Consider the following 24,896-nt stretch of genomic DNA (forward strand, 5'->3'; position numbering starts at 1 on the left):
GTTACAAACGTAACTTCTTTGTCTATACTATTATGTTTGTTATTAAATAAATTAAAATAAACAAAACAAACCAAAATGAGCAGCTTCAGGAAAATCAATACCGTGTTGAATTATTTGTTCATAAGTATCTTTGAATAATAAGTCATTTGGGAATGACTCAGTCATTCCACGAATAATTGATAAGAGTTTTTTCTTTGTTTCAATTAATACATTAGTTCGTAGTAGTGTTGTGATAAAACAATCTTGCCATGCACTTGTTGAATATAAGTCAATAAGTTCTGGACATTCAATAATTGTTTGTTGGAGTAAAACAAGTGACAAATAAACAACATTATCTCTTTTATTGAGCATTCTTTTTCTTAGTACATTCAATAAATCTTTAGCTTTATTCTTATTAGCTTTTAATAAGTTACATATTCTTAAGTTAGTCGGTTCATCAATAATTTTGAGATCTGCAGCAGTTGCATATTCAATTAATTGAGCTGCTAAGTCCCACGTTATTTTTCTTTTTGGTGTTTTAGATTTTTGGGATTTATTCATTAACATAAATAACTGAAATCTTTCTTGGAATAAGGGTCTATCTTAGATTCTCTTTTCATCTCACTTTGTCATCTCTTTTCTATCATATCATTTTATTAAAGTCATGACATCACTTTCTAGTGAAAAGGTAATGAAACCAGAACTGAAAATAATCGAAGTATTCAATCAACTGTTTATTGACCAAAAGAGTTCATAGTGAGATAGTTCATAGCTTGTTGTGCTTTCCAATTAATATAAAATTCATGCTGTTTTTCTAAATAATTTTTCATTGCAAGTTGAATCTTTTCTTCAGTAATTGGACCTCTTCCTATAAGTGAGTTAATTGCAGTATTTCTTAGTACAACAATATCTGTTGTCATAAAATCTTTTTCTTCATCTTTTGAATGTGGACAACATTGGTCATATAACTTTAATAAAATTTGAGTTGTAGAATTATTAGTATCATCACTAAGTTCAACTGGCATTATATTTTGATTATACATAGAAGCAAGTTGTTGTTCAACGTTCATTAAATGAAGAATAAAAAATAAGTTCTTTCAAAGAAAAAAAGTTTTTTTCATTCCAAAAAAAAAGAAGGAAAAACCCCAAAAGAAGATTAAGGAATCTGAAATTCATTTCATTTATCCAATGAGTTTTAGAAGTGTTGCATCATTATCTAATATTTGTAATCAACGAAGTGAAATACATAGACAACTCAGAAATAAAAAAAGAGATCAATTATTACAAACAAAAAGAGAACCACATTCACTTCCTGATGTTTGTTCGACAAATGATTTTCCCATAGTTGTTGAATGTCTTCAAAAAAGGATGGATGTTGAAGAAAATTTGAGAAGATTACGGTTTATCATTGTTAAAACAAAAGGGAATTGTATTGATACATTAATTGATTACCATGGTCTTCCAGTAATTAGTCAAATTCTCATTGATACAAATAGTAGTATTGATAGTTTAGAAACTTGTTTATGGATTTTTATTAATATTACTTCTATGAGTGATGTTTATGTATTTCATGTATTATCATTAGGAATATTAAATCATATCTTAACATTAACACAACATTCAGTTGAAAATATCAGGACAAATGCATTATGGGTTATCAGTAATATTGCAACAACAAAAAAGGCATTTAATGATAATGATGTTCTTCAATATTTATTACCAACAATTACCCAAACTTTAAAAATGTATATTGACAATACACCAACAGTTGAAGCATGTGCCTCAATATTTGAAAAAATAACAATAATAAATCAATATCAATATCAATATTATCATCCAATTATTGTATTATTTTATGGATTACCTCGATACCCACATGAATTTATTGATGGAATGACTCAATTAATTGCACAAAAACAAACGAAAAAAGCAATATTTTCAAACGAGAAATTATTACCCACATTAGCATCTTTACTTGACCCACAACATTCTCAATTAACTCAATCAATATTAACATTCTTTGTGCAAGTTACAAATTTAAGTCAGAAATATTCTCAAAAATTATTTGATAGTGATACATTTGAATTTATTTTTAATAATTTTAAAGAAAGACTTCGTTTATTGAGGGAAAATGAAACTGAATCACTTGAATTATATTTTATTATTTGGGGAAATCTCTGTCTTCTTGGAGGAAATGCTATCAAATACATTGATGATCATAAAGTTCTTATTCAAATATTAGCAACATTTCAGTGGTATATTCAAAGTGATTATGATTCATTAGTATTTGTATTTAATAATATTATTCTCTATGGATTTGATGAAGTGAAAGAATATATTTGTTGTGAACAACTATTTTTGATTTATACTTATTTCTTAAAAGACATTGATAAAACACCACAAAGTACTTATGAAGCATTAAATGCACTAAGACTATTATTAGTTTTTGGAGATGAAAATGATTTAGACACTAAAAATTATTACGTTTCAACAGGACTGGAAAGTATTATTAATGAACTTTGTTCTAATTCAATTAGAAAAATATCTGATTCTGCTCAATTTATTTATGACTTATTTGAAGCTGAAGATAATTTAGAAATGTCAGAATAAAGATTATTTGAAATTTGAATCAACCATATTCTTCTTGTGTTACACTTAATGAAAATAATTTCTTTTTATATTTTGAACAAAAAGTCTTATCAATTTCCTTTTTTTTTTCTTTTTAAATATTAAGTTAGGTAATAAAAATATATGTAGAATTGTTTCATAATGCTTTTAATTTATTAATTGATTGAAATTAACTGGATTATTAAACAAAATATCTTATACTCTTTGTTTCGTAACTTTATTATCTCATTTTTATAAAAGAAAGTAAAACTATTAATATTATTTATTATTAATTCATTAATTCACTAAAAAATATGTTATATAAATACAACACATACATTCTATTCTAAATAGATATATGTCTATCTCATGAAATATACTTACATATTTATAATCAATACTTCTCAGAATATATTTAAATGTTAATATTTATTAAATATATTAAAAAAATACATTTAAAAAAAAAAAGAAATAATAATAATAAAAATCAAAAATACATTAATTTTATTTATAAATTATAATATTCAGTGTAAAGATTCTGTATTGCATAATAAACAATATACATAGTACTTTTATTAATTTCTAATAAATACCTATAGTTTATTCATTAGATAAACAAATTATATGAAAGTCACGAAGCATAAACTACTAATATTTTCATTCAATTTATAAAAAAGTTTTTTTTTAGGATAGTTTTGACTAATCAAAAGGAATAATTGCTGAATAAATTCAGCAAAGCATTTAATATTAAACCTAAAAAGGAAGGATATGTGTCTTAACAAAATACAATAAAAAAAACGAATTAATGAATAAAAAATTATTAAAGTAATGAAAGTGGAATATAACTTTAATCAATAAAACGTAATTTAAAAAGAAGAAATACATAGTTTTATTCAAAGAATGAGTAATTTTTTCTAGAATTATTAAAAAAAAGGAGAAAAAGTTATATTTACACAAAGGAATAATTTTAGCAAAAACATGAAAGAGAAAATAGAATTTGGAGTAACAGAGATGAGACTTTCTGCCTAAGTTAATTTTTTTAAAGTAAATATAAAATATCTTCAATTTTATAAAGAGGATGATAGAATTAAAGAAGTTGAAATAGAATTAGATTTAAGTATAAAAATAGATAACTTGACTATTCTATTCAAGATGAAGTTTACAAATAAACGTTTAGATTCCTTTAATGTGAAAGAATATATTTGTATAACAATTATAAAAATTAAACCAATATTTCTTAAAGACTAAAACTAGAAAATATTTATTATAATATGGGAAATCAAGAGGGTAGAAGTCAATGTATGGCTATTAAAGATATTGCTCTTGGAAAATGTAGTCCAATGTATGGAAGGTCAGGTAGTCTTTCTCCTGTAGATCAATCTTTAAAAGAAAGTCCTAAAGAAGTTTTCACACCAAGACTTTTTAAAACTCCACGACTTACTTCTACTGAAGTTCAAAGTAAGAAAAGAGCATTTTCTTTATCACGAGCAAATCAAACAGCTCCCTCATCACCTAGAAAATTAAAAAATATAGAAGTTTCATATACACCATCTAGTTATAAAACAGAAAATACTTTTATTAATATAACTTATCTTAATTACAGAAAAGAAGATTCTCGTTCAAGGTCTAAAAGTCATTCACTTTCAAATTCTAAATCAGTATCAAGGTCAACATCTCCTTCTTTTAATAAAGAAAGAGAAGTAATAGAAATTAAAGAAATAAAAATAAAAGATTATAGAATAGCAAAATTAAGAAATTGGGTTGGAAAAAGTAATTATAATATAATTTATAATAGTAAAGTAGATGGTCTTACAGCACGTGATTTAAATTCTCATGTTTGTGGAAAAGGTAATATCGCTTTTATTGTATTAAGAAATGGAGGTGAATGTTTTGGGTGTTATCATTATGATACAATTTCACCTTCTAAGTCTACAAACAATAAACTATTTTCTTCTAATCGTTTCTTTTTATTTGTCTTTAATGAAGCATTAAATTCTACATTAAAAAGAAAAACTGAAGAAACAATTATTGTTCATCCAAATAATGATCCATATTTTGTTTTTACTGTTTGTTCTGCATTTTGGATTCTTCAGGATGGAACAGTTTCATTTCATCAATTAATAAAAGAAAATTACATTATTCCAGATGTTGTAACAAACCCATTTTGTTGTAAATCTTTAATGAAGAAAATACCAATAGATACTCTTCTTGCTGTTCAATGGTATTAATTTGTATGTAATAATTCATTATTTTTTTGGGATTTTTGTTTTTTTTTTCTTTAGTTTGAATTTATTTTGTTTGAATGAAGGAAAGTTATCATTAAAACTCAAAAGAAAGTAACATTTTATTTCATATTTTATATCTTTTCTTTATTTAAAGAAAGGAAAGAGAATAAAAAAAACATAAAGAAAGTATGAAAATTTACTCAATTGAGTAGCTTAAAACTTAGCAAGCATGAATCTTAGCACAAATAGCATTGGCATCAACTTTGTCTTCAATAAGTTGGATGAGTTTATCAATTCCAAAATCAAGAACTTTAGTGCAAAGAGTAGCAATGAATCCTGAGGCTTTATTGCAAAGGCTGCTAATGTAATCTTTTACTTTATCAGCTCCCTTAGTGGTAAGGAGGTTTTCAAGTGTGTTAATAAGTCCAGTGCAAAGGTTGCAGAGGATTTCTCCTTGGTGAGTAGCAGTGACTGCAAAAGCAACAGCGAAGATTAAAACAAAGACGATGGCTTTCATGATTGTTTGTAAGATATGTTTTTGTAGTTTTCAACCTACTCTTTAAATAATTCACGGTGATGTGGCTGAATTTTCTACCAAAACTGAATTTCTTAAGTCACGCTTTTTATCAAATTTTAGATCTTCGTTTTTCTTCTCTTTTTCTTTTTTTTTAATTTTCTAAACTTTTTTTTTTAAACAGAAATAATTAAATTGATTATTTCATTTCTTCTCTTTTAATATTTATTAAAAAATTTAAAATACTTAAAGAATAAGAACATTCTATATATGACATAAGTTTTTTTTTTCATTTGAGTGTTTTATATTTTTTTCTATTTTGTTTTTTAAATAATAAAAGATCGAAGGTGGCACGTCTGAAACACCACACACAAACCCTAGTACAAATTCATACTTCGACTCTCCCAGTTATTATCTGGTTATGACGGTGCCTTTGAATTAGGAATGTATTAGGGAAGCTGCAAAGGGTGCAGCAAGAGAATACAGTAGAATATTACATGGATGTAATATAAGAATCTACTGAAGTGTGGGTATGACTAAAAGAAGATTAGTCAAAGTAAGACTAAAAAGAAAATTAGTCAAAGTAATACAGTAGTAATAAAATGATTCCTTCTTCCATTCATAAAATAAGAAAAATGAAATTCCTGAAAATTAAGGCAGAAAACAAACAAAGGCTTAAAAAGAAGAAATAAGCAGAAGAAGTTTGAAAAACCTTAATAGGAAAAATAAAGCAAAGAAGTGCTTTCCCCATTTTGCAAGACAAACCTAAATGATAGGTTAAACAAAGAGATTACTCTTTTTTAATAAGCTCAGGGATGGGATTAGTCTCCCCTGAGCTAGGAAGAATAGATGAAAAATCTATTAATACTTAATTAATTACTTTTTATTCAATAATAAACCCCTATCATGTTTTAGTAAATATAATTGTTATAATGTTATTCTAAAAACATAAATTAAATAATGTTATAATTTTTATAAAAATGTTTTTGTATTATCAATTATCTTTGAAGAAAGAAGGAGTAAGAGTGAGAGGTGTTGTTTGAGCAAGTTGAGAAGTAATTTTTATATTGTATTGATGACCTTTTTCTCTAACTTCTTTTGTTTCCATTAATAAAGTATTTTTATGAAAGATACGTACTAATCCTTCATAACCTTCTTTAGTCTCTTTTTGTATTTCAAATAAATATCCAAATTCGATTAATAAATCAATAAGAAGATTCATAACTATTTTCTTCTTGATTGGTTGAAGTCTTCTTAGTGCGGTTTTTGCATTAATATTTTGTTTTGAACATTCAAGACACATTTTCATAGAGACTCTATCTTTTGTAAATTTTATTACATTAATACTATCAAATCTATTAAACTCTATTTCTTTGATCTTTACAAATTGTTTTGTTAATGAACTATATCTATTTGGTTTACCAACAACAATTTTGCAATGTGCAGATAATAAACATAGACAGATAGATTGAAGTTCAACTTGAAGGTTTGTTTCATTCCAATGTTTAAATTTGAATTTAGGAACTTGTTCTTTTGGGTATTTAGGAGTTATTTCTTCACAACATCCTTTATCTATTTTATCAAGGTTAGATTTTTCATCAGCAGATAGAGAATTTTCTTCATTAATTGAACTATCTTCTGTTAAACTTGAATTTTTAATAGAGGAAGGCATGATAAGTGAACAAAGAGTGAGAGTGTTTCCAGAAAGCATTAGATGAATTTGAAGCAAATATAGTTGTTTAAACATTTAAACAATTCAAGAAAAATTATAGGTACTAAATGTTTGCAAATGCTTTTGTCTTGTTCTTAAATTAGATGATTGAGGTTAAGTTCTCATCTATCTGAGAACCTTTTCAGTCGTTAATTTATTTATAGAATATTAAAGAAAATAAATCCATTTTCGAAATTGTTTAACTTCTTTGATTAGATACTTTTTTTGTTTTCTTTATCTTCTATATGTGAACAGTCTTGCATTCTTAAATTTTCGTTGCAGAACTTAGTACATTATATACTCAAATATCTTTTATTGAAAATAAAAAGAAGAATTTATTTTTATTCAAAGAATGATTATATTAACAATATTATTTGAAAGGTTATTATTTTGTGACAATTGTATTATTAAAATCCCTTTAGTTTTCTTTCATGGATATTTGAAGTTTTTTCATTTTATACCGCTTTGTAAAACATCATTAAAAACTAAAAACTTGAATAGATAAGTCCCACCTAAACAATTTTAAAAATCCAAAACAAAATAAATATTTGTTTTCATTTATTATTTTAATTGATCCATCCAACTACGCTCATCATCTAATTTATAGAAACATGTTGAAATAGACCATTGAATGAGTCGAATAAATTCATCTGCATCTTGCTCTTTGTTAAATACAATACCAAGTGGTTGTAATTCACTATATTTTACTAATGTCACATTTGGTCCATTTGTACTGGAGTTGATGTCGCAACTTAATTCGTATTCTTTAATAAGAACGTTTTTCTTTTCTTTCTTCCCAAAAAAATAAATTTTGTCATTACATAATTCTATAATCACTTGTTGTTTCTTTTTATCTTTTAATTCTCCTTTTGCAGTGAATAAATGAAATCTTCCTTTTGCAACAATAGAATCTATTTGATGTTCTTTAGCAACTTCAACAAGTCTATCTCTCATTTTTGCTCTTTCATTTAAAATTTGACAAAATTGGTGAAATCCTGAATATGCACTTTGAAGCATTCTATAATCTGGATTATATGGTGACGTTACTTTCATTAATCCTTCTATCATCATGGGATATCTCATTGCCCTTTGAACTGGTTGAATTAATAATTGTTCTAATGTTTGAGGTGAAATCTTTTCTGCTGCTTGTTGAACTACTTTTTTTCCATTTATTGTATTTTTAATTTCTTTCCAAACTGTTGCCATAGTATTATAACTAATACTATATTCTAATAATGGGCTAATAAATTGTAATGTTGAATTAATAATTTCTCCTAAATTCGTATTATATTTATATTCATTCATTCCTTGTTCTAATGTTACTAATATTGATTTACTTGCTGCAATACATTGACTTAATAATCCAAATACTACTTGTACTTTTGGTTCATTTTCTAATGGGTCTGCAAAATATATTTTCATCATTTCCATATTTTTCAATAAACTACGTTCTGTTTCAACAAATTCAATAAATGCATCTTTTCTTTTTCTTAATGAATTAGTATTATACATCATTTGCATCATATGTCTTCTTATAATTTCTTCCAATTGAATAACTTCTTGTTCATTATATTTCTTTTGACTCCAATCTTTTTCAACCATAGTTATTGTATCAAGTGTTTCACGAGTTTTAGGAAGTGGTGTAACCACTTTTTTTTCTTTCTCTTTTTGTTTTGGTGATTTAATACCTTCTTTTTCTTTATTCTTTAATGGTTCTTTAAATGATTTTCTTTTCTTCGTCTTCTTTTCATTTGCTTCAATCTCAGCTGCTTTCTTTATGTCTGGAAGACTTTCCATCTTTTTTTGTGGTAAATTACCTCTTAATGATTGAACTTTTAATCCTTTAATCTTTTCATGTGGAACTCCTAATGAATTTGCTCCTTGTGAACGACGTGTTGGAGAAAGAAGAGGTGAATATGTTCCATTATCTAATGCACTTTTTGATAAAAGATCACTATGACGTTCTGAATCTGTTGAAGTAGCTGATCTAGGAGTATAATTTGATTCAACAAAATCATTTCCATCAGAAATAATCATTGGAGTAAACCAATGTTTTAATTGTTCTAATATAACAATATTTTTAGAGTCATGTTCAACATTTTTAATATATGATAAAAAGAATTCACTTTGCTCTTTATCAGGATCAAATAACATAATTGACTCAACAACTACATCATTCATTCGTTCAAATAATTCATAAATAAATTCATTCAAATTTGAAGGTTTAAGATAATTTATAACATCTTCTAAATGAATACCAAATCGAAGTAATGCTAATCCAATAAATATTTCATTGGAATATGTTGATGGACCATATGGATTAATTAAAAATTCAAAGTAAATTGGTAGTTGTTTTTCAACCAATGAATCAACTTCTAATTCAAATCTTTCTTCTTTTTTTGAAGAGTTCATTGATAAAAAAACTGAAATAGCAGACTTTAATGCAACAGGCTTTTGTAAACAGCTACGAGGAATGGCAAATCGACTTCCATTTATTAAAAAAATAACTAATTCATTAGAAAATGTTTCTTGATAAAATGATTGGAATTGGGTTGTATTATATTTACTTCCAATATCTTTTGATTTAGAGTCAAAAGAGAATTTCTTTAATTGAAGTGTTTGTTTAAATCGTGGGGATAACATGTTGTCAACTTCTTTCTGTTTTTTGATTCTTTTATTTCATCTTACAAATGTCTAAAAATAGTCTTTTCTTCTTTTTTTTTTTTTTAAGTTTTTTTCCTCCTTTTATATTCTTCCTTTTCTCTTTTCTCAAGTTTACATTCATGTCAGTTAAAATATTTCATGAAGAATTCAATTAGAATGATTCATCGTCATAGTCAGAACTCCACCACATCATTATAAGTCCTATAAGAATCAATGTTACAGTAAGTAATATTATAGAAACAAATGGATGTTCTAAAAAAAGTATTGAAATAGTGTTTTGTTCATTAGTATCTTCTTGGATAAGAATTTTATTCTTCTTATTATTCTTTTTATTATTTTTTTTTCTTTGGAATTGAGTGTTATTTGTTTTTAATTCTTCTTTAATAAGAACATCATCTGGTTGTAAATTATTTTGTTTTGAATCTTCAATAATAGGTATTTTGCTTGGTTGATTAATTTTTGGAGTTATTTCATTGAGAGAATCTTTTCTATTTATTTTATGATACGTTCCAACTTTATCTGCCGTAGTACTTTTAATTCTTTTCTTTTTGTTTTCTTTTTCACATAAAAGAGATGGTAGAATTTCCTTTTTTTTAACTTCTTTTGGTTTACTTAAATCAATATTTAATTTTTTGTGGTGTTGTTCTTTTTTCTTTTCATTTTCTCCTTCTCCTCTTTTTTTCTCTATTTTAATATGATGATTATTATTTACATCTGTTAATGTAATTTCTCTTTGTTTATTTTCAATGTCTTGACTAAAAGAAGTATCATTAAATTGTAATGAATTTGATTTAATTATAACTTGTTCTTGTTTAATATGTTTTTCTTCTTCTTCTTCTTCATCTTTTTTAATTTCATTATCAATTTGGTTTATATCATTATGTTCTTTTTTATCATTAATTTGAGTATGTTCTTCTCCTTCTTCAATAGAAATTATGTCATTTTGTTCATTTGTTATTTCAGACAAATCTGAAGTTCCAATAATTTCAGAAGCATAAACTAATTCACTCGTATTTTCTTCACTTTTATCTTCTTTATTTATTGTACTTTCTATTCTTTTTCTTTTTGGAATGAATGGTGTAGCATTAATTTTGAATGGTAAAGCATTTGGTAATGAAGTCCTACGTTTCTTTTTTTGTTCTTCAATTTTTTTAATTACAGTGAGTTGAGTACCTTCTTTTACTCCAATTTCTTTATGTTTAGTTTTTTGACCAATAATTCCACTACATTTAAGAAGATGAACTAATGATTCTATTTTATTTTTAAAGTCTTGTTTATTTCCTTTATTATCTATTTTCATTTGATTCCATTGATCTCCCCATCCACCATTTGGATCTAATTTCAATATTTCAGGTAATGATATTGGTTGGATACTTTCTTTTAATGAATTTAATGGTGTAAGTAATTCTTCAGTTGATGGTTTAAAGAATAAAGATGAATGAGAATAATAATGAGCTGTTTGTTTACTACCACTTTTTAATATAAGAAGATTAAATTCATTTAATATATCTGCTTGTTCTTCTCCTTCAAGATAAGATACCCATAAACTCATTTTATATTTATTTTCTTGTTGAATTAAACTAATTCCTTGCTATCAAAGATGAGTGTTATTTCTATTTTTTCTTATTTTTTTCATTTACAAACAATTAAAAATGAATGTTTCATTGTTTTACAAATAACTCCATCAATAATTAATTGAAATAATCCATCTTTATATTCTTTTTCAATTTCAACTGTAAATTTTCCTCCTTCTACATTTTCTTCATTAAATTCATGAGTTACACCATTAACAAATATTTGAATTTGATGATTACTATAATGTTGTTTAGAATTTGAAAGTATATTCCATATTTGACAAAATTGTCTTAGTGTTTTGAATTTACCAATTAATTTACCAAATGGACAATATTCAGATGTATTAGATTTAATTGTTGTATTATGATAAAAACACCATTCTTTGGAAAAATATTTCCACACTGTTTTTTGATTGGACAAACTTACTACTGTATCACGAATATTTCCTTTAATATAAACAATATGTTCTTCTAATTTTTTATTAATTTCCATGTTAGTATAGATATTCAATTTTTAAGTTCAGATCATTAAAACAAAAATAGTTCATGTTATTACGCATCAACTATTCCAAACATAGACGAATTATCTCTGTATTTTTTTATCCTTTTTATTCTTCTGGTTTTTAGAAAAAAAAGATTGATGTAAATCCGCACTCTTTTTTTGATGTGAAATGAACAATAAAAATTCAAATAACAAAACATTTTTAAATTGTTATTTTATAATTAATTTTTACTTAAAAATAACTTAAATCTTTAATTTTTACCCAACCCCTTCTGACATGGCTTTACAAATTCTACCTCCACTCATCTCTGCTTGTGGAAAAGTTGCTACAACACTTATTGCTGGTGGTATTGGAACAAAAATAGCTGATAGTTTTAGCAGTAGAACAAAAGAACAAGCACTAAGACAAGTAGATGAGTTAAAACAGGAGAATGAAGGGTTAAAACAGGAGAACGAAGGATTAAAACAGGAAAATGAAGGGTTAAAACAGGAAAATGAAGAGTTAAACAATAAAACCAAAGAATTAGAAAATGACATAGTAACAAAAGAACAAGAATATTTCGTTTCATTATTAAAAGGAAAAGATGAAATAATCAAACTTACTGAACATTATAAAAAACAACAACAATAAATTGAAGAACAAATGAATAACAGTTTAATAGAAAAAGACAATCAAATTATTTCATTACAAAATCAATTGAATCAACTTAAAGATGAATCAATAATAAAATCATCAAAATACAAAATTTATTTTAAATGGGGACCAACAATTGTTTGTGTAATAGTATTAGTTATAAGTATATTGTTACATTTAACTAAATAAGAAATAATAAAACCAACATTAAATTTATTTTGCTTTTATGACATTTAATTCTTTAAGTTCTTTTTGTACTTTTTTTAATTCATCTAAAAAGTAATATATCTCAGTCATTTTTGATTGGAGTTGTTGTTGAGTTATTGGTAATTGATTTTCATCATCATCAATATCTTCATATATCACTTTTTGTAATTCAACAAATTTCTTTTCTGCAACTTCTAATTTTGATAGAAATTCATTTGATTTTGTTAAAATTTCTTCTTTATTTCCAAATGGATGAACTGACAATAACCTAAGCATTTCTTGAAATGCAATCATTGATTTACTTAATTCCTGATGTTATGAGATTTCTTTCAATTATCTTTGAAATTTGATTAAAATAATTTCAAACTTCTTCTGTTTCCTTTTTAAGTTGTTCTTCACGTGATATTTCCATGAAATGAATTAATAGTATTAAAGTGTTTTATATGAACTATAATAAATAGTAAATTATATTATTCTTATTGAAATCGAATATATTTTGGTCTTTCTTTTTTCACCATTGAATATATAGTTGAAATTAATGTCGCTGTTACAACTATCCCACAAATAATATGTGTAATAAATAATGTCATATTACTTGCTTGTATTAATTCTTCAAATTTTGTTTTGCATAATATATCAAAACACATTGGATTTTTACAAGCACAATTAGATGGTGAAATAGAGTCATAACCACAACACCTAAACTACATATCATTATTCATATTTAGTATTTATTATTTATTCTATTAAACAAACTGTTGCTTCTATTAATTGACTAATGGGTATATCATCTGTATTTGTTAATGTTGTTATATCCCAATAATTTAATATTACTTGTTGTGCTTTAATGAGAATATATGATGAATATCCAATAGCTGTTATTGCCATTCCTACAACTATAATTTGAACACAAATATTTATTATCATAATAATCCTCTTTTTAAAATGAATCATAACAATTGATGCAATTCCACCAACTAACATGAATACTGCTAAAGTGATTGACATGTTATTTAATGTTTTGAATATTTTAAATTCATCTCTATCATAAATTAGTGAAGTTTTACTATAATACAACATATGATTATTAATGTTAACTGCAGATAATAATACTTCAAGAGCAGGAATTAATTTCCAGAGACTCAACATGGTAAAATCATCTTTTAAGATTTAAGACAAAAGTTCAAAAATAACTGGATATAAAACAAATTATTCATTTAGAATAAAAAGTATAAGAATTTAAGAAACCCTGAAATAGGGTAAAAGAAAAGAAATAGAAATAAGAACTATAAAAATAGAAAGAATGAAAAGAGAAATTGAAGGAAAAATGAAAAAAGAATCAACTAAAAATACAGATCTTGAATCTATAGAATGAAAACTGAAGAAATTCTAAGAAAACAAGATCTATTAACACTCCAAATCATTGGAGAATTAGCTAATATTCAAGAAATATCAAATATAAAACGAACAGATCTTATTGAAAGTATAGTTTGTGAATCGTTTATTAAAAAAGAATTAATTATTTCAATGAGAATGAGTCTATTTAACAGAGAGTCTATTTTTAATAACATAAATAAAACAATAACAAAAAAAAAAGAAGATAAAATATAAAAGAAGAAATAAACAATAATACTATAGATTGACTATTGTAGTATAACTGGAACTATTATTGTTCTTGATGATCTCACTGTTACTTCACTTCAAGAAATATTTAATCGTATTAAAGATAAAACAGAAAATATAGTAAAAACAAGAGCTGGGTTAAATAAACATATTATTAATTTCATTAAAAAGAATGGTGCAGAAAAGTTTTTTAAAAAAGTTCCAGAGTATATTAAGAAAGATATGTTTGCATTAGTTTCTGATGCTAATACTAGTACAGTTAAAGCATTAATGAATGAAGCTATTTTAACAGGATTTGCTAATTTATTAAATAGAACAAATACACAAATTTTAAAAGATATGGTAAAGAAAATATCAAATGAAAATACATTAACTAAAAAAAAAGAATTAATTAACTTTTTACTTGAAGAAGAAGAATAGTAATAATTGAAATATTACAAATTTATTTGATAATTAGTATTTCTATTTTCTTTGTTTTTTTTTAATTTCATTCTTTCTTTTTTAAGTAAAAAAAAATAAATGAAATTAAAAAAAAAAACAAAACAGTTAAATAAGTATGGAGCTATCAACTGTTCATTCTTCATTTAATGAATCTACTCATTGTAAATATGGATTAATTGATATTTTAAAATTACAACAATTCCAAAAACAAATTGATTGGAATGTACAATGGGCATGTCATATTGAAATTGGAAAATATATTAGAAAATTATGTAGTTTAACTCGTAGAAATATGATAAAAACTGCAATAAGAATTCATTCAAGTTCAATTATTTATTATCGTAGATTTTATGCACAACGATTAATTACTGAAATTGATCCAAGACTTATAGCAGCAACTTGTGTATTTTTTTCATCAAAAGTTGAAGGATGTTTAATATCACCACATAGTATTATTGAATATTCAAAACAAATTCTTGAATTTCCATTTAAAATTCAACAAATAACTGATACAGAAAGAATTTTAATTGAAGCATTGAAAAAAACACTTATTGTATGGCATCCAGAAAAAGATTATGAAGATATTTGTAATTCTTCTCAATTACCTGAATTTGTTTGTGAAACTATACAATCTATATTAAATGATGCATATCTTACTAATGCTATTATTACTTATCAACCAACAGAAATAACTTTAGGTTGTGTTGTAGTTGCTGGAATTTTACAAAATTGTGATATTAGAACATTATTATGTTCAATTCAAATTAATCTTCATCATGTTGAAGCAGTTGCTAATGAAATTTTAAATTATTACTCTTTTATTAATTCAAAAGAATATTCATCATATCAACAAAAAGCAAAAGAAATAATTCGTGTTCTTTGACTCTTCTTTTATTTTACTTTTTACTTATTTCCATGACCAACAATTATCATCAACCTCTTTAACAAAAATTAATAATAATAATAATAATAAAAACAAAAAAAAAGACAGAAAAAAAAGAAGGAACTAAATTCTTGTATTTCAGACAATGTTCAAAAGTGGTAAAACTATTAGACATATTAAAAAACCTCAAACCCAAAAACAAATTATGTTAGAAGAACATGTACAAAAAACACTTGGAATTGGACAAATAGAACAAGCAATTCTTCTTCCCCCAGGAGAAGATTTGAATGAATGGCTTGCTGTACATTGTCTTGACTTTTTTAAAGAATCACAATTATTATATGACTCAATTGCTGAAAGTTGTACAAAAGAGTCATGTCCAGTAATGACTGCTGGTCCTCAATTTGAATATCGATGGAAAGAAGGAAAAGAATTGTTTTCATTACCTGCAAATGAATATATTAATAAGTGTCTTGATTACGTTCAACAACAACTTGATGATGAAGCTGTATTTCCATGTACTGTTGGTGTTCCTTTTCCAAAGAAATTCCAAAAAGTGGTTCAAATGATATTTAAACGATTATTCCGAGTATATGCACATATTTATCTTCATCATTTAAATCAAATTACTCAATTAGAAGAAGAACCTCATTTAAATTCATCTTTTAAAGTTTGTTATTTCAATTTCTTATTCACCTGTAATTAATTTTAATATTAACTCTTTCTTTAGCATTTTATTTTATTTGCTACTGAGTTCAGTTTATTAGATAAAAAAGAAGTTACTCCAATGATGTGTGTTATTCATTTACTAGTTCCATCAGTTGAATCAAAATATAAATGAACAATTATGATGTTTTCTTTTGTTAAAGTATTTCTTTCTTGTTAAGAAAGAAAAAAAGAAAACAAAGATTTGAGACAATGTAACAACGAGTATTTATGAACATTATCGAGTATGAAATGACTTATTTCTTATTAGTTATTTGACCTTCTTTTTCCTTTCTTGTTTTATCAGACTTATCACATTCTTCACTTGATTTAGAACTACATTTCTTTTTTTTCTTAAAGAAAGAAAAATTAAATGAATGACCATCTGACCATGAAAATCTTCTTTTCTTTAGATTGTTATTGTCTTGGGGAGAATCTGTTGGTGAAAGTTTTGGTACAGAAATAGTATTTGCACTTGATAATTTACTTTGTTGTTGAGAATTCATTATGTCTGAAGATTTTGGGACATCTAGAGTTGTATTTAAACTATCACAACTTAATTCTGTTGATAGAGATACTTTTTTTAAGGGAATAGGAATTGTAATAAGATTATCAGAATTGTTATTAGATTGAGATATATGAAGATACGATTCATTTCTTCGTTCTTTATCAATTCTAAGCTCTTTACTTAATAATTTCTTCTTAGACTTTTCTTCTCTTAATGCATTTTCATGTTTATTTACTTCAATCTTTTTAAATCCTGAAAACCGTTTAGTGTTTTCTTCTTTTAAGGATGAAGAACTTTTAAGTTTTGTAATAGAGCCTTTCGTGTCTATTGCCCCTTGATCAATTAAAACTAATTCAGAAGAAGAAAGTCGAGAGGGATATAATGACTTTAATGTTTTAAACTCATTAGTAGAAATTTCTCTTGGAGTAATTTGAGAATTATATAAAGGAAGATTATCAAATATTCCTTTTTTAAAAACTTGTGATAATTGAGGTGGGGTAATACTTCCATATCTAAAAGGAGAGTCAATAGTAATATTAGCAACATGTCCTGCTCTTAATAATGTCATATAAACATCATAATATTGACTTCTAGAGAGATCTAAATTAGTAATTGAAATATCTTTATAAGTATCAGCAATCATTTGACTAGGTTCAGCAGTAACAACATGACCATAAACTTTATAAGGAAATTCTCTTGGTGGTAATACAAAATCTTTTAAAGAACCATTTGTAATAAAAGGATGAGCCAAAGCTTGTTTTGGTGTAAATCTTAGTTTAGGGTCATACTGAAAACAACCACTTAAAAAATCAAATAGAGTTTGTTTTGTCTTTAGAGTTAAAGGACTTTCAACACGTAATTGACATTTAAAAATAATATCTTTTAATAATTTTACAGGAAGATATTCTTTATGAGGAGGAAGATCACAATTATTTTCCCATTCATATTCAAACTGTTCTTTTAATCTATATTGTATCACTCCAAGTGAACTTGTTGATTTTTTGAAATAACATTTTGATTTATTTCCAGTAGAAAGTAAAGAAAAAGGTAACATCCCTAGTGTTTGTACAAATCGATATAATAAATCATATTCACTATTTGCTGGAAATAATGGAATACCTAAAAACATTTCAGCAACAATACATCCAACACTCCACATATCAATTGATGTTGAATATTTCATTCCTAATGCAATTTCTGGAGCTCTATAATGTCTTGATTGAATATAAGAATATAATGTATAATTAGAAAAACATGCAGACCCTAAATCAATAATTTTAATGTCTTTGTTATTAATCAATACATTTTCAGGTTTTAAATCACAATGAACTATACCAGCTTTATTTAATGATGACATTCCTTCAAGAATTTGTCGTGTTATTTTTTTAATATTTGATAATTTCATTCCTCTTAAACGAACTTCTTTTAACATTTGATATAAATTTTGACTATCTTAAATGAATTTTTATTCTTCTTAAATCTTTTCACAATAAACAACAAACCCCAATAATTCTTGAACAATGCATAAATGACCACAATAAAGAAAATGATCAATCATTTCTACAATATGTGAACATCCTTTATCATATATTGTATTAACAATTGTAAGAGTAGTTACCTCTAATAATCCTTGTCTAAAATATGCTTTTTTATTTTTAAGAATTTTTAATGCAACCATTTTTCCATTGTTAAGATCTTGACATTTAAATACTTGACCAAAAGTACCTTGTCCTAGTTTTTCAATAATTTTATACTGAGTAACTACTGATTTTCTCATAGAATATCTACGTCCTTCAATTGAGTTATAACTCCCAATAATATCTCCTTTTCTAATTATTAATTCTTGGTTTTCATTATCGAGACCTCCATTAGAAATTGGAGTTTCTGGTTTAGTTAAAGTTGGCTGTAAAATTGATTCTGTTTGAAAATTTGAATTACATCGTCTCATAGTATTAACAATTCTGGAAGTAACTTCTTTAGTAAGATGTATTGAACCTCTACCAATAATATCATAAACACAATTCTTATTAGGAATGAATGAGCAAAAACAACTGCTTTGTTTCATTCCTTAATATAATAAACAAATTAGTTCTTTTTTCTTTTGTTATTTAGTGCTATTTTTATGGCATTATCTTAATTGAAAGTAAAATTTTTTCTTCAACTTTCAATGATATTTGTTTGTTTTATTCTTTAACGCAGTATTTGTTAATTTTTATTAATCTTATAAAAAAATTATAAAACTTGTTAATAAGGTTGATTTTAACATAACTAAATTGGTGTAAATGGAATTACAACACTTTTTAATGGAGAAGTAAACATTGGTCTATTTACTACTGGAGATTGAAGAATTGGAATTCGTTTCTTTTCAAGAGAAAAGGTATTTTTCTTAGAAGTAGGTTTTAAATTAATTTCTTTTTTATTCTCTTCACGTATTTTTTTTAATTGAGCAAATTCTAAATTCAAATGAATCTTTTTAACTTTGGAATTTTTGGAATAGTACTAAAAAAAAACAAACTGTCATTTATTTTCGTATTCAATTTCTTTTGTAATACTGCATTGGAACTAACCTCAAAGGCATTTTGTTTGAATAATTGTTTCACTTGGTTTGTTTGTGGTGAGAATAATTTACTTGAAATTATTGAATTTTTTTCACTTTGTTCTTGTTGCATTCTTAGAATTATGTCTTTTGTTTGTTTGCTATTTTGTTCATATTCTTGTATCAATGCTTTAAATTGTTGATTCTCCAATTCTAATTTTTCATTTTCTTTTTTATATTTTTCTAACTCATTTTTTACTTGATCTCGTTGTTTCCGGTAATCAAAAGCCTTAGAGATAACTTGTTGGTACTTAACATTTAATTTTTTTTCATTAACACGATTGTCATGTTGTAATTTAGATTCATAGAGGAGTTGTTGTTTCTGATTAAAATTCGAAATCAAACAGATAATTTCATTTACTACTAGTTACATTTTTTATTTATAATAAAAAATAAGGAATTATCAATAAACAAACAATTTTTTGGTGATATACCATAGAGTTGTTGGGCTATTGACTCAAAGTCTGTTGAGTCATTTCTGGAAATATCGCTATAGTGTCATTTTGTTTTCTTATTAAAATCCTTTTCTATAACAAACTCTTCAGTTAGAGTAATTTGACATAAAGGACATTTATAATTTCCATTTAACCATGCCTTCTGGGCACAGTATGAACAAAAAATGTGTTTACATTTGTTCACAACATAATATTCACTTGGATCAATATCCTTCCAGCAACAATTACATTTCATTCATTTAAAATTTTATCTACTTAAATAATATCCCTTAAATGTTGCTTTCTTTTTATCTTAAATGATATCTGCTCACTAAATATTCTTAAAAAAAATGAAATCCTCATAAGAGAAAAATAAATAGAAATTATCTGGAAAAAGAAATAAATTACTGGACATTAACTTTTAAAGTAAAAGTACGGTCATTAGCATTTGGTGCCCAAGGTCTTCTGTATACTAAAACAATTTTTCCTTCACCAGTTTGAGTACCAGTAATTTTAATATGATATTTTCCACCACATCCACAAATACCTGGGGCATGTTGGTCAGCAACATATTCAACAGTATTACTAAGACCTTCACAACTATCAACTACCCATGAGTATCCAGTTGTTGGATTTCCATGAAGAATAATTTCTTTATTTTCACCTTTTGCAATTGTGATTGTTGTGTTGTTATTATCTTCAGTTAATGACATTTTGATATTTCAAAGATTTTTTAATTGTATTTTTATAATCCCCTATGAAGTGTATATCTTAAAAATAATTTTAAGATATGAAGAAAGAAGAATAAATTTCCATGTTAATCGAAAATTCAATCATTACAATATTGAATATTTTGAATATGAAAATTATTTAAAAAATATGTTTTATCAATAAATTTTAGTAAGTAATATTTTTAAGAAAAACAAAATGTATCAAAAGAAATGAATTAGAGTTTAAATTAACTTGACTCCGGTTGGATAGTTAGAATCTCTTCCAATACCACACATGTTGTTGGAGTCTCTAGCAAGAAGGAAGTATCCAGCATCTCCCCATGATGTTCCCCATGAGTTTCTAATAATCCAATATTTACCATTACTATTTGAACCATAACCAACAGCAGTAACACAGTGATTCATCATTCTTGATCTACATTTAGTATCAGAATAGATAGTTCCTTTCTTATATAATTGGAATGATGGTCTGCTAGCATCCATACCAACAGCAACAGGTCCGTTTTCAGCAATAATAGTTTGAAGTCCAGTTTCACTTCCATCAGTAACTCTTCTAGAACCAGTAACAGTAGCAACGTTTTTAACTTTCTTGCAAGTACCAGCAACAGCTTTATATGGATAATCACTTTCTAATCCTAATCCATTATTTTCTTGGATGAATTTAAGTGAGTTAGATGGATGTCCTCCTTCACATCCATTATCAGAAGCATCACAATCAACTAATTGTTGTTCAGAGAATGAGTAAAGTTTTCCAAGATCTTTGTTAACTCTTCCTTCAAGAACTGCAGTTGTACAGAAAGTCCAACATGAACCACATTGTCCTTGATCTTTAGCTGGATTCATAATACTTCTCCAATCAACTGATTCTGGAGCAGCTTTAACGGCAGCTTTAACATTAGAAGTAGTTTCTGGAACTTCATAAGTCATTCCAAGATGAGTTTGGATGAATTCTTCGTGAGTCATATCAGCAAAAACATTAAGTTCAGTATTAGCATTAGCTTCAACAAATTTTTTGTTGTCTAAGAAAACAGCAAATCTGTAAAGATATTCAGCTCTATTAGCAAATACTTTGTTATGTGTAGCAGCCCATTGTTTGAATGCAACTTCATTTGCACAAGCAAGAGAAACAAATAAAATTAATGCAAACATAAAATGATTTTATTTAAAAATACTTTACAGTTTAAATACCAAATATTGCGTATAATTTAACTTTTCCAATTCTTTTGATTTTTCTATGTTTTTTTTTAATTTGATTTATTTCCTATTTATTTATAGTTTATTTTCTTTTATTTCTTATTATTAACAACTCATTCTATTCTTATTCCTTGGCTTTTTCTTTTTTTTTTTATGGAAAATAAAAGAAATTTCATTATTTCTTGAACTTTCTTATTATAATGAAGTAAATTCAATTTATAGAATGATTCATAGAATAATTTCTTCTACTACCATAAATTGAAATTAAAACTCTCTTATCACTTACATAATGAGAAAACTTATTAAATTATTTTCTATTTACAATTTTTTTTTTCTTTTTTGGTTGAAAAAAATTTAAATTATAAAAATAGAAAAGATTCATTTGAAATAAAAAAATAAAAAAAAAGAATTAAAACCGTTATATATAACACAATTATGCACCAAATAAACAAAAGATAAAAGAGAAAAAACGTTGAAACTAAAAAAGAGGAAATAAGAATAATATGGGAGACCAAGAAACCTTCAAAGCTCTTAATAAGAAATGTTTTAAAGAACAAGCTATTTGGATGTTAAATGCTTTATGGCCAACATATAAAGATACTATGGCTGAAGAAGTTTGGGGATTTAATCAAATGTTTTCAGAATTTGAAATTGAAAACCATGAAAATGGATGTGATCTTGATGAGTTGAATATGCATCGTGTTTTTGAAAAACTTGGAAACCAAAAAACTGTTCAAGAAATGCGTTCTCAATTAAAACAAGCTGGAGTAGAAAACTTTAAAAGAGTTGGAATGCTTCATTTCCTTACTTATTACTATGGTATGGATTGGCATAAAGTAGCCAATGCTCCACAAGGAGATAACTCTGCTCAAGTTGAAAAGGCTCAACAACTTCTTGATGAAGTCTCCAAACAATTGGAACTTTGTCAAAAGAGAGCTGAGGAAGCTAAGAAATCTGCTGAAGCTGCTGCTGCAAGACAAAAAGAAGCTCAAGCTGCAGAGGATGAAGTTACTAAAGCTTTAAATGAAGTTAAAGCACAGGAACAAGCTAAAGAAGATAAAAGAAAAGCACTTCAAAAGAAGATTGAAACAGCAGGATTAGTAGCTAAAAATGCTGCTATTCAAGAGTTAGCTAAACTTGATAATGAAGATGACTTACCTTTAAGAAGAGCTAAAACTACTCTTGAAGCTGCTCAAAGAAAAGCTGCTAAAGCTGTTAAAATTGCTACTGAAGCTAAAGAAAAAGCAGAAAGTGATTCTCAAGTTGCTGAAAAAGCTGTTGAAGATACACAAAAGAAAGTTGCAGAAGCTGAGGCATATCTTAAAGAAGTTCAATTGTCAGCTGGTTCAGCTGGTCAAGGAACTATGTGGTGGATGCAACGAGAACTTGAAGAAAAGAAGAAATACATGCCAATGAAGAAAGGAGGAATTGCTAAGAAATAATTTAATTTTATTTCATTCTCAAATTAAATATTAATGTTTATTTATTGAATAATTAATACTTTTAAAAGGAGAGATAGAAAATGTTATGAACAAAAAACATTATATCATTATAAAAAGCATATTATGAATAATCATCTAAAATGGAGGAACATTAATATGTAAAGGTGGTTAAAAACAAGATCAAATATTAGTATTAATAAATACTAATACTCCGTTTGTTTCAATTAATATTCATTCTTATGAATGTCATTGATAAATTACTGCTTGTTTAATATTTTATAATTCTCAGCAGTGTCATTTAAAATTAATTATAATAAAAGTAGTTGTATTTATTGTATTGAGAAGAGTTTAAAGGTAAATAAGACTATAAGAATAATTAAAATAATTAAAAAGATAGATTTAATATGAAATAAACAAATGAAGAGGTTATATTTATTTCAATAATAAAGTGTTTTAATTTGGTCATTAATTTATATTATTTCTTATTATTTATTTAAATTGTTATTCACATTTATTCATTAATATTATTGTAACATTGTTAATGATATTTCATTGTTTCATTTTCCTCTTTATATATGTTATGAATTGTTTTTTTAATTTCCATATTTCTTTCTTTTTTATTTGTAACTTCTTTTTAAAGGAATTTCCAAATAGTTTTACTATTTTTATTCCAAATTAATTATTTTTAGATGTTTATCTATATTTCTATTACTCACTGCTTTTAAAAGACTCTCTTGGTATTCTTTTATTTTTGTTAATACTCTTCACATCAACATCTGTAAAAAACGTCAAAATCTAAATTCACTAAATGATGATTGAATATTAATTGAGATTAATGACAAACATTCAGAAAAAAATTAACATCTAATATATTAATTGTGTGGGTGTTAATTGATTCTACTTATACTTTTTAAAACCACTATCTTCAATTTCAATGACTCTTATTGGAATATTAATTGATGATAGTTGATAGTACTTATAAAAATGTTATTTTTCTATACGTTTAATTGGTAATTGAATAATAAATTCATTGACCATTCCTCTTTCTACTTCTTTCATATTAGTTCTTTTTGAATTATCAATGAAAATAAACAACAATTTATACTCATTAACAAATATTCTATATTTATTAATAGAGAAGATATTTTGCATATGAAGTTCAATTTATGACGAACATTTTTTTTTAAAATAGTCTTTTCCTATTTCATTTACAAACTTTTGACTATTCAAAGTAATTAATGAAAGAAATCATTCAAAACATGCATTCCTTATTCTACTAACTCTTTTTGTATGTTATTTGATATTAACTTTACAATTACAAAAATACAAATCCACTTCTTTCTTTATTGCTGTTGGATCAGTAATTGATTTAATAAAGCATAATTATAAATGAAAAATTTTTAAGTAATTTAATTTTTATTTGTTTTTGTTTCTTGATATATTTATATAATCTTCTATGTATTAGACACTTTTACATATATTTAATTATTCTTTCTTTTTTAATATGTTGAATAATAAAAGAAATAATAAAAATGAATGTAAAGAAATGTATCAAAAATATACAATATAAGAGTGAATCGACTACACTAACAAAATAATAAAGTAATAAACAGAATGAAATATATTAATAAATGAAATTGAAAATGATTGAACAACTAATTAATAAACTACAATGATAAGAATATGATAAATAAAATAATGAAGAGTATTAATATAAAGAGA

General features: G+C 25.3%; 19 protein-coding genes across 19 annotated transcripts, besides 1 other annotated feature; 7 read left to right on the forward strand and 12 right to left on the reverse strand.

Annotated features, from left to right (window-relative positions):
• Window positions 1–51: 51 nt before the first annotated feature.
• Window positions 52–540, reverse strand: EHI_159440 (uncharacterized protein; the record flags this gene model as incomplete). Its single annotated transcript, XM_001913477.1, has 1 exon — window positions 52–540. One exon carries the CDS (start codon window positions 538–540, stop codon window positions 52–54), a length of 489 nt encoding a protein of 162 aa, XP_001913512.1.
• A 150-nt stretch (window positions 541–690) lies between these two features.
• EHI_159450 (uncharacterized protein) lies at window positions 691–1,049 on the reverse strand (the record flags this gene model as incomplete). The annotated part of the gene is made up of 1 exon (XM_648176.2): window positions 691–1,049. One exon carries the CDS (start codon window positions 1,047–1,049, stop codon window positions 714–716), a length of 336 nt encoding a protein of 111 aa, XP_653268.1. The 3' UTR covers window positions 691–713.
• A 118-nt stretch (window positions 1,050–1,167) lies between these two features.
• Window positions 1,168–2,589, forward strand: EHI_159460 (uncharacterized protein; the record flags this gene model as incomplete). The annotated part of the gene is made up of 1 exon (XM_648175.1): window positions 1,168–2,589. One exon carries the CDS (start codon window positions 1,168–1,170, stop codon window positions 2,587–2,589), a length of 1,422 nt encoding a protein of 473 aa, XP_653267.1.
• Window positions 2,590–3,857: 1,268 nt separating this feature from the next.
• On the forward strand, window positions 3,858–4,814 carry EHI_159470 (uncharacterized protein; the record flags this gene model as incomplete). The annotated part of the gene is made up of 1 exon (XM_648174.1): window positions 3,858–4,814. The coding sequence occupies one exon, from the start codon at window positions 3,858–3,860 to the stop codon at window positions 4,812–4,814; it is 957 nt and encodes a 318-aa protein (XP_653266.1).
• A 184-nt stretch (window positions 4,815–4,998) lies between these two features.
• Window positions 4,999–5,328, reverse strand: EHI_159480 (pore-forming peptide ameobapore A precursor, putative; the record flags this gene model as incomplete). Its single annotated transcript, XM_648173.2, has 1 exon — window positions 4,999–5,328. One exon carries the CDS (start codon window positions 5,326–5,328, stop codon window positions 5,032–5,034), a length of 297 nt encoding a protein of 98 aa, XP_653265.1. The 3' UTR covers window positions 4,999–5,031.
• Window positions 5,329–5,666: 338 nt separating this feature from the next.
• Window positions 5,667–6,212: a repeat region.
• Window positions 6,213–6,319: 107 nt separating this feature from the next.
• EHI_159490 (uncharacterized protein) lies at window positions 6,320–7,036 on the reverse strand (the record flags this gene model as incomplete). The annotated part of the gene is made up of 1 exon (XM_648172.1): window positions 6,320–7,036. One exon carries the CDS (start codon window positions 7,034–7,036, stop codon window positions 6,320–6,322), a length of 717 nt encoding a protein of 238 aa, XP_653264.1.
• Window positions 7,037–7,597: 561 nt separating this feature from the next.
• Window positions 7,598–9,679, reverse strand: EHI_159500 (Rho guanine nucleotide exchange factor, putative; the record flags this gene model as incomplete). The annotated part of the gene is made up of 1 exon (XM_648171.1): window positions 7,598–9,679. One exon carries the CDS (start codon window positions 9,677–9,679, stop codon window positions 7,598–7,600), a length of 2,082 nt encoding a protein of 693 aa, XP_653263.1.
• Window positions 9,680–9,851: 172 nt separating this feature from the next.
• EHI_159510 (uncharacterized protein) lies at window positions 9,852–11,767 on the reverse strand (the record flags this gene model as incomplete). The annotated part of the gene is made up of 2 exons (XM_648170.1): window positions 9,852–11,291; window positions 11,345–11,767. 2 exons carry the CDS (start codon window positions 11,765–11,767, stop codon window positions 9,852–9,854), a joined length of 1,863 nt encoding a protein of 620 aa, XP_653262.1.
• A 286-nt stretch (window positions 11,768–12,053) lies between these two features.
• EHI_159520 (uncharacterized protein) lies at window positions 12,054–12,407 on the forward strand (the record flags this gene model as incomplete). The annotated part of the gene is made up of 1 exon (XM_648169.1): window positions 12,054–12,407. The coding sequence occupies one exon, from the start codon at window positions 12,054–12,056 to the stop codon at window positions 12,405–12,407; it is 354 nt and encodes a 117-aa protein (XP_653261.1).
• Window positions 12,408–12,623: 216 nt separating this feature from the next.
• Window positions 12,624–12,911, reverse strand: EHI_159530 (uncharacterized protein; the record flags this gene model as incomplete). Its single annotated transcript, XM_001913478.1, has 1 exon — window positions 12,624–12,911. The coding sequence occupies one exon, from the start codon at window positions 12,909–12,911 to the stop codon at window positions 12,624–12,626; it is 288 nt and encodes a 95-aa protein (XP_001913513.1).
• A 182-nt stretch (window positions 12,912–13,093) lies between these two features.
• On the reverse strand, window positions 13,094–13,625 carry EHI_159540 (uncharacterized protein; the record flags this gene model as incomplete). The annotated part of the gene is made up of 2 exons (XM_648168.2): window positions 13,094–13,321; window positions 13,374–13,625. The coding sequence occupies 2 exons, from the start codon at window positions 13,623–13,625 to the stop codon at window positions 13,094–13,096; spliced, it is 480 nt and encodes a 159-aa protein (XP_653260.2).
• A 363-nt stretch (window positions 13,626–13,988) lies between these two features.
• Window positions 13,989–14,660, forward strand: EHI_159550 (uncharacterized protein; the record flags this gene model as incomplete). Its single annotated transcript, XM_648167.1, has 2 exons — window positions 13,989–14,170; window positions 14,270–14,660. The coding sequence occupies 2 exons, from the start codon at window positions 13,989–13,991 to the stop codon at window positions 14,658–14,660; spliced, it is 573 nt and encodes a 190-aa protein (XP_653259.1).
• A 136-nt stretch (window positions 14,661–14,796) lies between these two features.
• EHI_159560 (cyclin C, putative) lies at window positions 14,797–15,564 on the forward strand (the record flags this gene model as incomplete). The annotated part of the gene is made up of 1 exon (XM_648166.1): window positions 14,797–15,564. The coding sequence occupies one exon, from the start codon at window positions 14,797–14,799 to the stop codon at window positions 15,562–15,564; it is 768 nt and encodes a 255-aa protein (XP_653258.1).
• A 145-nt stretch (window positions 15,565–15,709) lies between these two features.
• On the forward strand, window positions 15,710–16,405 carry EHI_159570 (Mob1/phocein family protein; the record flags this gene model as incomplete). Its single annotated transcript, XM_645149.2, has 2 exons — window positions 15,710–16,234; window positions 16,295–16,405. The coding sequence occupies 2 exons, from the start codon at window positions 15,710–15,712 to the stop codon at window positions 16,403–16,405; spliced, it is 636 nt and encodes a 211-aa protein (XP_650241.1).
• Window positions 16,406–16,526: 121 nt separating this feature from the next.
• Window positions 16,527–18,842, reverse strand: EHI_159580 (protein kinase, putative; the record flags this gene model as incomplete). The annotated part of the gene is made up of 2 exons (XM_648164.1): window positions 16,527–18,225; window positions 18,280–18,842. 2 exons carry the CDS (start codon window positions 18,840–18,842, stop codon window positions 16,527–16,529), a joined length of 2,262 nt encoding a protein of 753 aa, XP_653256.1.
• A 203-nt stretch (window positions 18,843–19,045) lies between these two features.
• EHI_159590 (uncharacterized protein) lies at window positions 19,046–20,063 on the reverse strand (the record flags this gene model as incomplete). Its single annotated transcript, XM_001913479.1, has 4 exons — window positions 19,046–19,230; window positions 19,293–19,733; window positions 19,790–19,863; window positions 19,912–20,063. 4 exons carry the CDS (start codon window positions 20,061–20,063, stop codon window positions 19,046–19,048), a joined length of 852 nt encoding a protein of 283 aa, XP_001913514.1.
• Window positions 20,064–20,211: 148 nt separating this feature from the next.
• EHI_159600 (cysteine protease inhibitor 1 (EhICP1)) lies at window positions 20,212–20,520 on the reverse strand (the record flags this gene model as incomplete). The annotated part of the gene is made up of 1 exon (XM_648163.1): window positions 20,212–20,520. One exon carries the CDS (start codon window positions 20,518–20,520, stop codon window positions 20,212–20,214), a length of 309 nt encoding a protein of 102 aa, XP_653255.1.
• A 240-nt stretch (window positions 20,521–20,760) lies between these two features.
• EHI_159610 (cysteine protease, putative) lies at window positions 20,761–21,687 on the reverse strand (the record flags this gene model as incomplete). The annotated part of the gene is made up of 1 exon (XM_648162.1): window positions 20,761–21,687. One exon carries the CDS (start codon window positions 21,685–21,687, stop codon window positions 20,761–20,763), a length of 927 nt encoding a protein of 308 aa, XP_653254.1.
• Window positions 21,688–22,235: 548 nt separating this feature from the next.
• Window positions 22,236–23,195, forward strand: EHI_159620 (TolA protein, putative; the record flags this gene model as incomplete). The annotated part of the gene is made up of 1 exon (XM_648161.2): window positions 22,236–23,195. One exon carries the CDS (start codon window positions 22,236–22,238, stop codon window positions 23,172–23,174), a length of 939 nt encoding a protein of 312 aa, XP_653253.1. The 3' UTR covers window positions 23,175–23,195.
• Window positions 23,196–24,896: the final 1,701 nt, after the last annotated feature.

The sequence above is a fragment of the Entamoeba histolytica genome, genomic scaffold (genome assembly GCF_000208925.1).
Source record: "Entamoeba histolytica HM-1:IMSS scf_1104750518699 genomic scaffold, whole genome shotgun sequence".
NCBI lineage: Eukaryota > Evosea > Mastigamoebida > Endamoebidae > Entamoeba > Entamoeba histolytica.